The 12822-nt window shown below is 41.0% G+C and overlaps 2 protein-coding genes across 2 annotated transcripts in view; one reads left to right on the plus strand and one right to left on the minus strand.

The window, feature by feature from the left end:
- The window catches only part of UBAC2 (UBA domain containing 2), an 86534-nt gene that overhangs the window by 40632 nt on the left and 33080 nt on the right, over window positions 1–12822 (minus strand). The window lies entirely within an intron of this gene.
- LOC101805205 (G-protein coupled receptor 183) lies at window positions 178–12007 on the plus strand. Its single transcript, XM_005020236.6, has 2 exons — window positions 178–361; window positions 9128–12007. Coding segments are annotated over exons 1-2 (1107 nt in total). The 5' UTR covers window positions 178–359; the 3' UTR covers window positions 10233–12007.

Raw genomic sequence — 12822 nt, forward strand, 5'->3', positions numbered from 1 at the left:
TTTGGTTCGTCAACAATTCGTCAAGAAAACCTCTGGGTAAAGTCCCTCTACGAAAGTCAAAGTCAGTAAGGCGTTGCTTGTGGCGGGGGGGAGGCGTTTTCTAATTACTCTCTTTGAACAGACTAATTGCAAAAGAATTAAAAATAGATGCTTTCACATCCCATAAAACTGTAGGCAGCAAATCAGGACCAGCATACAAACAAGGTTTTTTTTTAAGCACATGAAAAAAAAAGATCTACCCCTCCCACTAAAGAGACTCACGTAATCAGTCTTGAAAACAATGTGCAAGGGTAAACTTTCACAGTCAAGCCATCCTGCTAATGCCCTTAGCTGCTCAGAGGATCTAAGAAGCCACGGATATGTAAGTACAGACAAGAAATAACTTTTTTCTTTTTCACTGAACAGCAAACAACTCCAGAAAGATGATTTCTTTATTGCCTTATGATGAATATGTTCATGTAGTAGGAGAGACAAGGCTTGTAGAATAAATTCTGTAACATTTTACACTGCCATATTAATATGCTACTTGTTATTTCTTATGTAAATGCCAGATGATCCACAACATCAGCAAGTTATTTCAAATGTTTCTTATAAAACTGATTTCTTATAATAACATTTCTAATAATTTTGACAATCAGAAAATGTTTGATACTGCATTATTTTAGCTTTTTTCAGTCATTCACAAAGTAATTTAAATGATACTAATGCAAAATAACTACTGTTCAAGTATTAAGTGAGACACTGCAGTCCTTTAGTCATTCACTGAACCTTGCAAAATACTTTAATACTAGGAGAAAGCCTTAAAACAAATCTGTCCTATGGCAGTGAATGCACAGCCTGCTCATTCATACGCGCTACTTGTCTTTATTCTCTGCTCAAGAGCTCTCAGTCACTCTTCTCCTGTCTGAATAGTGCAGCAGAATATTTTAGAAATCCTAAATTTTACGAGCTAATTCCTCTCTCACCTTCTGACACATTTCTTTCCAAGTTTTTAGAAGGCATTCTTTTCCTGAACTGCAATCACCAACTAGATTTCTCCCTATTACTGATCTTCATGCCACAAAGACAAAGGAATATTACAAGTGATCCAATTTTTATACACCTTCCTATTAAACAGGATATATTTTTATGTAATATTGGCAAAACAAGATGGACTGCTCAACAGGCAGCGACTCAACTATCATTTATAATAAAACACAGAGGTGGCATGCATGCCCCTAAGCACAGCATGTCAGAGGTCTGCCTAGCATTTCCATGGCTCCTCCTGAACAGAGACAAGGGGACTGAAGACTTAGCAGGCAATTAGTCTTTAACAGCTCAAATCTCATCTCTTTCTCTTCAGAGATTGAGGAGTATGTACACACGCAACAAATAATAAATTTAAACTAAAGTCATGAAGTTTTAATCCCTAAAATTAATTAAGACCATACCTGCACAGGTTCCATATCATCTGGACAGAAAAAAAAAAGTGTGCACTTTTTCTAGTTATTGAGATACAAATTCCTTATTTGTGTTTTTGTTTTTGTTTTTTTTTCATCTTTCTTTCCTTCTACTTGCAGGAATGTAGTTGTGGCTCAGGTTTTTCTCTTGCTTATTTGCTATTTTTTAGGCTCTCTCTTTTTTACATCAAATAGACTTAAGCAAGTAAACTGAAGGGAGGTTAATTTTCTCAGCATGAGCTCTTCACATTAACACGCATCTTTGGAAAATATGATTTAGGTTGGATAATTCTCACACTTTCATAGCAGGGATCACATTGGGAAAGACAGATCCAACAGATAAGAGCTAGAGACATACACATCTTCCACTTTTCCTTTAACTAATCATGCAGCATTTCAACCCAACTTTATTTCCACTTCACTTACTTTACCGTAACTTTTATTATTTTGGGACACAACAAGTAATTATCATGCAACTTTGTGAAAGAGTAGTAGATAAAAACCGGACCATAAAGACCCCATACAGTCTGCATCTGCAAATTCTGTTAGAGACGTTTAAAGAATATTTTAATTCTTCATAGCCATCATTAAGAGAATTTAATTGGTGCAATGCACACTTTGGATTCTCAAATTTGGGTTTATACTATGAAAGAATAAAAGCACTAGACTGGAAACTATCTCACCAAAATTAGCCATAGGTGGTGACCTATGTGGATTCAATCATCAGGCTTACTCGTTGCAATTTTGGACACAAAACCGAACAGCTCTGAAAACTGTAAATTAACGTAATGCACTACAAGAACGTGAGGGTTACAGCATTAGAAAGAAACAGGAAGCTTCAGGACACGCCTGTCTCTTGCCTCAGCTTTTATTAACCACGTGTAGTTCCCAAGCTGGTAATGCATGTCTAGGTATGTGCAGCTTTCTTAGTTATATCAACTTTCCCATTTTAACAAAGCTTTCTACAATGCAACTTAGCAGGCACGCTTTTTAACGAACGTAACTTAGCTGAAGCAAACCCTTTTCTCAAGGGTTTGCTTCACAAAACTGACACTACAGTGAAGACCACGTGTATGTTAAGTTAGAGTTTCAGCCAGTAAATATTACTGGTCAAAAGTAATACATTAGGTTACAATATGCAGTTAAAGCATTTTATATATTCTCTCTCTTGCTAAAAACAAAAACAAACAAAAACCAGATGGTGTTCCTATACCAAAAGTAGGAGATGATAACAGGAGGAAAACTCACTTAGTTTAGAGAGAGACAGCTTTGTAGCACTGCTTGCACATCATTTCACAGAATGGCTGAGGTTGGCAGGGACCTCTGCAGAACCCCCCTGCCAAGCAGGATCACCTAGAGCACATTGCACAGGATGGCATCCAGGAGGGTTCTGAGTATCTCCAGGGAAGGAGACCCCACAACCTCTCTGGGCAGCCTGTGCCAGTGCTCTGTCAGCCTCACCGTGCAGTAGTGCCCTCTCATAATGAGAATGAACCTCCTGTGCTTCAGTCTGTGCCCGCTGCCTCTCGTCCTCTCGCTGGGCGCAGCTGAAAAGAGACCGGCTCCATCTTCTTAACACCCTCCCCTTAGATATTCATATACAAGTCCATAATTTCAATTTACAATTTAAAGCACGTAATCTAAGTTTTTAATGCTACAGTTGCCGGCTCATAGCTTAGGTTTATGCCCTTTAATAGTTGAATACATGCAACACTGGTACCCTACGTGTAAAGGCCATCGTACAGACACAGCTCAGAAAACCCGGGCTTTGGATGACGTACATCCAGACTCGAGCCATTTCCATTCATCAAACAGCCTTCACTGTGGGAAGTCTACCCTGAGCTGGGCTCTTGTGTACTGTGCTACAGATGTAAAACAAATAACTAATGCCAGTCAAACGTTTTCACAGAAAACCGATCGCCTAAAAGAACTTAATTTCCTTCTCCGGTTGACAAAGGCACCTGCACAGATTTAACACACTCTAGATTTTATAAGCAGCTTGACCTGGTACTGTGATTTTTTTCTGAGTAGATATTATGGCTGTAAAACATCAAGCAACCACAGAGAACGGATTAAAAGCCAGCTAGCTAACAAATCTCATCAAGTAATTGGCCATAGAAAAAAACATTGCGTGGTGGGTCTATGTCAACATATTTCATCGATGACCAGAAAGCAAATACAAGGCTAAAAAACTTGGAAGTGGCAAGTGACAGAACAGTAAGGCACAAGGCACACCGGTTGTAAGCCTGGGCATAGTATTAATGTGAAACTCTCCCAGGTAGAGGCAGAGGACCACGGCCATACCCACAGACTGGAGTTACCCTAGGACAGACATAATGAATTGGGGAAGGACTCCCCAGTTCTAATCCACAGGGCAGAAAAAGCAGGGGCACAGTGCTGAGGACACCTGGAACCCCATCTCCTGTAGCAGATTGAACTGGAGTTGGAGCAGTAGTCACAGATTATTTTGCCTTACTGTGAGACATCTGAGAGGCTCACCTTGAATTGCCAAAACACCGAGGCTGTATAAACACCTCCGTGGGCGGACAGGGGCTATTTGCTCAAGCAGGCTTTATTCTAAGAGGAAAGGCTCAACAAAAACAGCATCTGCAAATTGATTTGGGAGTAAAATAAGAGACACCCGCATTTTTGACAGGGAGGTTGACTAAACAATGCTCCAATACAAAGGGCTAATTCTCCCTCTCTAGATCCCCAAGTCAAGACCAAATACCCTTGTGGAAAATATGCTGTGAATCAGGACAGCAGAATCCATACACAAACAGCTAAAACACTAACATGACCTGGATTACATGGGAGGTCACATTAAATGAGTAAGTGGTCTCTCTGCACTAGAGCTTTATCAGTGCCATCGAGGACTGCATGTCTGCAGACTCAGAAAAAAGTAAAAACCTACATAACCTTCTTTACAATATCATAAAAAGACAGGAATGTTAAAAACTTTATGCCTTAAATTTTCTTACGTACCTCTGCCAAAAACTGTGGCAATATTTTCTAAAATTATTAAATTGGTAAAGTAAATTACCAATTTTTTTTTCCCTCCAAATATATACTTCAAAAATAATATCATAAATAAACCCCGTAAGCCACTGGAGAGGGGTGTTTAATCTGTCAACAGAGAAGAGCAAATGCTCTGGCAGTGACTCCAAAGGTGAGCTTCAGTGGTGTGTCTCCATTCGTGATAGTGCACAGCCATGTCCTCGTAAGGTTGTAGGGCACACAGCTCACTAAAATCAGTAAGAAGTCACTGCCCTGCTCAGCTGGTCCGAGGTTTGCAGCAGTAGGGAGGTAATGTTCTCCACTTTTGCTCTAGGAATGCAAAAAATGCAGTAAGTACCCAAGTTAGGGCTGTTGTTTTTTTCAGATACAATTTGTGGAGTGTGGCGTGTGCAAGGAATACAACTCAAAAACTATCTTGTTTTACTTAATAGTCTAGACACCTTTCAGGAAGAAATTACTATTTTAAAAGCAGCCTGGTTCAAGATTGACAAGAAAAGCTGAAATGCCTGCTGAGGTGAAATGGAGTTCATCCAACGAGAGCTCGGGTGTACCAAGAAGTTACCATAGGTCAGCTGATGTACATTAAATTGTGATATGGCAGCGACTTTATCATCTGTTTGAGCCCCAAGACAGATAGAGTATCTCAACTGTTCTTAAAAATATGAACTATACTCAGGAAATGTAGCAGCTAGACATCACAGTGACTGCTTGAAAATGCCCCCACGTTAACTATATACAAACTGAACACCAGTACTCATCTCCAGTATTGCAAAACGTGCGCCCTACTTCAGCAGGCAAAATATTTTGGGGATAGTAGAGGATCAGAGGGAATCCCTGCCCAGGGCTGACTCCCACAGCAAGCCGAGGAGCCTGCTGACATCCTCTGCCAAGGAGCAATGACGTGCATGCTGACCTGGAAGTGCACCAGCCGTGGTTCTCTGGCTTTCTTCTCATCTGTTTGTGGCCAGTCTGTCTCACCGTGCGACTAGGGAACTTCCTTAGGAACCAGGAACGTACCTGAGCTTGCCTTGTGTTGAGTGGGGAAGGATGGGAAAAGGGGAAGAGCTGCTCGAGTGAGCCACCCCCTACGTATGGCTGTGCTAGCACCATGGATAGGCACCAGCTCTCTCCTGGCTGGACTCCTTTTCAGTATAATATTTCAATATTATTTATGAACAACAACTATCACATTACAGCAAACAGGAAATAAAACTATGCCATGAATATGCTATAGGTAGTCACTGCTGTAGAGTTGTTTATCATAAATCTTAGATAATTTTTCTTTGCTATGTTTAAGAAATGATTTTACCTAGATTTCAAGGAAGACATGGGTAGAAGACAGATGTCATGCTGGGAGTCTGAACGAGTAATCAGAAACACACAAATAAGAGAGACAGAACAAACCACACGACATTCTCTGCAAAAAGCAGCCTGTTACACTTAAGTAAAATGAACCATGCTACATGCTTCTACATGGAAGACACACTCTGAGACATCCCAGACATTCCTAAATCTGTACAACAGTTACAGAGCTGATTTCTACCAATTCAATTCCTGTATTCAAGCCACAGTGCTCCCAGATCAGATTTAACTCCCAACCCCAAATGCAGCGTTCACATCTCTTGACACATGCTACGTGCTTCCCTGGTATCTTAAGAATCAGAACACTGCACATTTATCAGTCGGAAATCACTCACCTGTTTTTTCCAACAGCCTCTACAAGACTTGATAAAGCTAGTGTATAGACTTGGTATAGTATTTGGATGCTGAATTTCTTCCTTAATCACATGTAATATAACTTACTCGTGTATCTTAACACATGGAGTCTACAGTTACGTAAAAATCAGGAATTTGAGATCCATCATCCATTATCTGCAGCTTTAGTGTTTACAGGGAACCTTACACATCCCTGCTAACCTAGGCAGAAGTCTGATCAAACTGGGTTATAATACATGCTGCAGATAAATTAACTGTGAACAACCTGAAATAAATCTCATCAAAACATGAAAGAAGATACTAACCTTCCAGTGCCTCCACAAGTAAATAAAAAGGCAATTAATACTTTATAAAAGGTATAGCTTAAAACATGTTAAAAGGAGAAGTGTTTTCTCGAAAGACTTCTTTAAGGTACAGCAGGTTGTAGTTGTTTGCAAATATTGTGCATTGAAAGGCAGATCCTCAGAAATAACCTAGATGCTTTAATTAAAGATATCAGATGGATGTAAAAATCAGTTTACAACAGCTTTTATCTCCAGATATTCTGCATTACAGCAGAAGCAATCTTGTTTTGACTGCTACTTTAATCCATATAAGTGCAGACACACAGGCTGACAGTTTGTATGAGTCATCCAGATGGCAAAGATGTCTGATAACAAAACTGGTGCTAATATTTAATATCTGCAGAAATACCGACACGTTACAGTCATACAGACACAAGCGGTCTGAAGATTTTCAAAAGGACCAATTAGAGTCATTGCTGAGAGCATCCAAGACTGTACATAAGATTATTTTATATATATATATATATATATATATATAACTGCACAAATAGAACATTGTATAATTCTGAAGTGATGGTGCTTGCAGCAGTGATGTTGAAAGACTTTCGCAAGAATATTCTCCTGGTGATCACCTTCTTACATCAGCGTGTGAACACACACACAGTGTGCCTGGTTGGCTATTGGAAGCTTTCCTACAGGTCTTCTGGAGGGCGCAGGGAATAAAATCACCTCACTTCTTTTCACATGCAGTCTCTCCAGCAAGGACTGATAGATACAACCACACTTCACAGTCAAAAGAGTGGGAAGCGTGTGGTGTTTTTACTCAGCCAGGCAGCTGAGCTCTACCACAACTGCTCTCCCACTCCCCCTCCTCAAAGGGAAAGGAGGAGAAAAGATGATGAAAAGCGCTCAAGGGGTGAGATAAGAACAGGGAGATCACTCAGCAATTATCGTCATGGACAAAACACACTCAGCATAGGGAGATTAATGTAATTTTTGACCTATTACTAACAAGCTAGAGCGAGGAGAAACAAAAAAGCAAAACTACAAACACCTTCCTCCCTAACCACCCTCTCCTGCCTCCTCCCCCCAGACAGTGCAGGGGAGTGGGGACTGTGGTCAGTCCCTGACGCTTCATCTCTGCTGCTCCTTCATGGTCCCTCTCTGCCCCTGGGCTGCCCACAGGCAGCAGCTCTTCAAGAACTGCTCCAGATATGGGCCTGCACCATGGGGTCCATCCATCCCCCAGGAGCAAACTGCTCCAGCACGGGTCCCCCATGGGCGGCAGCTCCCCGCAGACCCCCTGCTCCTGCGTGGGCTCCTCTCCACGGGGGGGCTGCAGCTCCGGCCCGGGGCCTGCGCCTGCGGGGGCTCTCCATGGGCCGCAGCCTCCTCCAGGCCACATCCACCTGCTCCTAGCCATCAGTGTTTCCCTTTGGAGCCGGCTGGAGCTGGCTCTGACCTGCCATGGGGCAGCTGCTGGGCTCTGCTCACAGAGGCCACCCTGCAGCCCCTCTGCTACCAACACCTTGCCACATAAACCCAACGCAACATGCCTTTTATATATGAACTCACAGTGATCAGATACCCAAGCAATGGTTTCAGTGAGGAACAGCTAAGAAGGAAAACCATAAACATGACAGATACTTTAAGGATGGTACTAATCAACAATAAAGTTCTCCCTGTGATTTGTGAGCTAAATTCTTCAGACTTTAGGTAATGCTTTGCAGAACAGCTGCTGAAGGAGTAACATTAGATGCCCCATCCTTTCTGCCATTTATGCTTACACTGTGCAACTGTGAGGTATAACAACACAACCGAAAATATTCTGCACCGGAGGCAACACAAACAGGACAGAATCCTTTCTGTTTCTAAATTCTGCTAACTCATTTTTTTTATTGGAAGTCCCCCAAGTCACTGCCACTTTGCATTTCTTCCGTGCCATTTTCGACCGTTCAGGTTAAACAATTTCCAAAATCCACTAAATCATGACACGTGAAATACTTTACCTGCGATTTATCTCTTTTGCAGCATGATTAGTAAGTGACTGAAGTAGTAGCCTTATCCACTGATGTATATAAACAATATTTGAATTAGACTGCAAAAGCAAATTCTTTGAACTAGCATTAAACAGGCTAAATTATTATGCCAGTATGATAAGCAGGAATGCTGAAAAAAAATATTTTCTCCATACAAGTTAAACCATCACAAAGTGAATTCTTAGAAATAAAAACTACCTAAAAATTAACAGCGACACATTTCAAAAATTTTGTCTCCTTGACTGACCCTTGGGGACTTCATATGCTCTTTTATCACGTGGTGTCTTCAGGCTCCCTTTTCCTCTCAGATTGCTGTGAACAGCCACCCACCTCCTGCCCATCTGCCTGTAAGCTTCGCTTTCTAAGTATATGGCATCCCTGGTTCATTACTTTGCCCGTTGTCTCATTTTTTTTCAGGAGAGAAGGCATGGGGATGGAAATAGAAAAGCCAGACAGAGCCATCTGTTTGTTTGTTTGTTTTTGGAAAGAGGCTTGAAAGTCTTTCACCACAATGAAGTTTCATTTCAGTTTTTTAGTATCTTGCTTTTTGCAATGCGGGTTGACCGTTGTTTTGCAGAAGGAGTTTATCTACACATATTACAAAATGTCCCCTTGTGTTTTTTCACGTTAGGTCTACTGAGCTTCCTGCAAAAACAGCGGTTGCAGAAATGGACACTTCCACCACTTCTCAGACCCACAATTCTACCTGTGACTTATACGAACACAAAGATACAGCCAGGATACTCCTGTCCGTCTTCTACAGCCTCATCTTGATTTTCGGAGTGCTTGGAAACACAATCGCCCTCACGGTCATTTTCAAAAACAGAAAGAAGATCAATTCTACTACTCTCTACTCAACAAACCTCGTCTTGTCAGACCTGCTGTTTTGTATCGCCTTGCCCACGAGGATAGCCTACTACGCCCTGGGTTTCCACTGGCCTTTTGGAGAAGCTTTATGTCGAATAACTGCTCTCTTGTTTTACATCAACACTTACGCAGGTGTAAACTTCATGACGTTTCTGAGCATCGACAGGTTTTTTGCTGTCGTCCACCCCTTCCGATACAAGATCAGAAGGATTAAATATGCCAAGGGTATTTGTGTGTTTATCTGGTTTCTTGTATTCAGCCAGACTTTCCCGTTACTTATACAATCCATGACACATACAGAAAATGGAAAGACTACATGCATGGAATACCCAAACTTTGAAAAAATAACCCATCTACCATTTATACTTCTCGCTGCCTGTTTAGTAGGGTACCTTATTCCCCTTGGAATTATACTCTTTTGTTACTCTCAAATTAGCTGCAAGCTTTTTCAAACAGCCAAGGAAAATCCACTGACTGAAAAATCAGGGATAAACAAAAAAGCCATCAACACCATCGTATTCGTAATTATAGTGTTCGTCATCTGCTTTACCCCTTACCACGTTGCAATCATACAGCACATGATTAAGAAGCTTCAGCACGATCCCGACTGCAGTGAAAAGCAAATTTTCCAGAAGTCGCTCCATTATACTGTGTTTCTGATGAATTTTAACTGCTGCCTAGACCCGTTCATCTATTTCTTTGCCTGCAAAGGATACAAAAGAACTGTACTGAAAATACTGAGGCGACAAGTGAGCGTATCGATTTCGAGCGCCGTCAGGTCCCACCACGAAGAAAGCTCACGAGATGTGGGAGAAACACAAATGATGGTACTTGCAAAATCCGCCAATGGGAAGTTACCTGAAAAATAAAGTCTGGAGTGCACTGTGGTGAAGCAGGCTTACAATCCCTGGGTTCACATCAAAATCTCTGTGTTCCCTGTACAGCAGCTTAAGGAATACTCCGTTTCTCAGACCGTCAGGAAATCAAGGAATGGTGTTAGACTGAGAAAGAATGACCATAGGACAGCAGGAAAACTCGAAGCTACGATTTCCTAGCTCCTGATCTCATTACTTTTTCCAGGAAACGCACACCATTGTGAATGTCCAAATTCCACACTGCACATACGTACTCCTGGATGTTATTAAATCGAGCAAAGACTTGAGTCAGCTTAACTGTATGTCTGAGAAAGGATCAAGCCAAAAATAGATCAAACCGTTTAGAGTGACTACAACTAGCACGTCTGAAAATTGCAAGGCTCCTAGCTGAGCTCCAATTACAGCAATGGTTTTGTTATCTCCGCCACACAAGCAAAGGAATCAAACTTCCAGATAAAACAGACAACTTCTGTACAGTCTGACTATCTCTAGTGCTTAGTTAATAGTCCTTTGGAGGTAAAACTGTTATTTTGTAGTACCTGGAGCATGTATGTCTTAATGGAAAATCCACAGAGATACTATTGTCAAATATAATAGATGAAAAATTAATGAACTCTTTGGTTCTTCCCAATATTAAATATCTCCCATATGTTAAATCCCTCATCTTTTCAAGGTGTATTATCTCTCAAACCCTTTTCCTGAAGGAAAGCTTTTCTTTCCGGTGTGTATTACAGAGTTTCAAAGTTGTATATTAATTATTTATAAGCACACAGAAAATAAGTTGATGTTAGAGACTAAAATATGAAAACTACAGTGGTTTGGTTAAAAGAACGTTGCTACATGGTTCTTCAAAACTTCTGCTGAAGCCAGATATGGACACAAGACAACCTGTTAACCTGAGCTCAATAAATGGTAACAGCAGGAAGGGCTGGGAAAGGACGAGCTTTCCCACTAAGCCCTCACAGAGCACGTCCGGAATCCATTTGGGCACACTGAAATGGTGCCAGAGGAAAGACCAAATGAGTTAAACACGTCCTCCTGGAGTTGGCTGAATACCAAGATACATCCAGGATGCAGGTTTTGGGTTCCTGCTGTCGTGCCCTTCCGTAACGGGACAGTTTCCTTCCCTGCTTTATTCCTGGCCCACACGTCTTTTCTTTTGTCTGCTGCCTTATTAATACACCAACACAACCTGGTAATTGCGCCATGTGATGAAAAAGGAAAGCTAAAAAATGCCCAATAATTACCGGTAAAAGCTATGCCAGATGTCAGAATAAATGATATTTATTGCAGCTGTATCTCTCCAGCATTGAGATTGGACTGGAAAGTCATCAGAGCATGTTACGATTGTCATCCCTGAAATTCCTTCCTTAGGTGCTGACCTCCACCTACCTGCAAACATGGAAGGGTCAAATCTGAACAGCAGCATGGAAACGTTATTAGTAATTACTTTATAATGGGAGAGAAAGTGCAAAAGACCCTGTATTTCAGGCCACTTACACTGTCAAAATTGAGTTTCTAGTTACAAAAGACACTATGCAGCCACAGGAAAGTGGAGCAAGAAAATTTGTTTTCAGCAGAAGTTCTGCTTAATTCTGTATGCTCTAGCAGCTCTGTTCTTGTCGGCTTTTTTAATGAACTATTGGAAAATATTATTTAAGAATTTGTTGCTATAGGAGCAAATAAATGATAACCTGATAAAACCACAGGAAGACCGCTCATGGTTGCCTAGAAGTTGTAGAAATAAAATATGTGTACTATTAACATCACACCATTACAAACTCTTTTCAGTCTATTAATGTTTTGTCTTTTGTTGTTTGTTTTTTTTTGTTGTTGTTTTTTTTTTTTTTTTTTTACTTTTGGTCTGCATTTCACCTGTGATTATAAAACTTTAAAGGCAAGAAGTTATTTTTTTAATATTTGTACGTAAAATGTAACTCAAATATGTATCACAGCACCCCATAATGCAAGTATTTATTCACTTTTACATGGAAATGAAGGTCTCTGCTGAAAATCTTGAGCTACCCTGTCCCTGTTTTCTCATGTTAGTCATTGTGTTATTTTCAAGTCTAGACTTGGGGAATGTTGATGTGAATTTGAAAACAAACAGCTAACTTCAAATCAAAATACTGCTTTTGCTGAAGTGCTTTGGTCCGGTTAGCTACCAGTTTGAAAAAAAAAAAAAAGCTTTTTTCTCCTTATTTTACTATTTCTCAGATACTGAATAAAACAATAAAATAAAGATCTTTAAAAGCCATGATAAGCTCAGCTTCCTGAGCAGTCGTGAAGACAAAGACAGTGACGATTTATGGCTGGGGCAGCTGATGCCACTGCTTCCCCTCGCTGCTTGCCAGCACTCGCAGCTCGTGCAAGCTCCTATCAGCGAGGAGACTCTTTCAAGAGTGCTTATCTGAAACTGCCAAAAGTGGTGGTGGTTTCAGCTGGCCTGGGACACGACTTTAAAATAGCTTAGAGAGCATCTGTCTTAGCTCTTCTCCCAGTTGTGCTGTGGGGCTGGTAGCCATCACCAGGGAGGTGGTAACAAGCTGCTGCATGGGAGCAAGGGAGGCCGGTAATACTGGAA

The sequence above is a fragment of the Anas platyrhynchos genome, chromosome 1 (genome assembly GCF_047663525.1).
Source record: "Anas platyrhynchos isolate ZD024472 breed Pekin duck chromosome 1, IASCAAS_PekinDuck_T2T, whole genome shotgun sequence".
NCBI classification, from domain to species: Eukaryota; Metazoa; Chordata; class Aves; order Anseriformes; family Anatidae; genus Anas; species Anas platyrhynchos.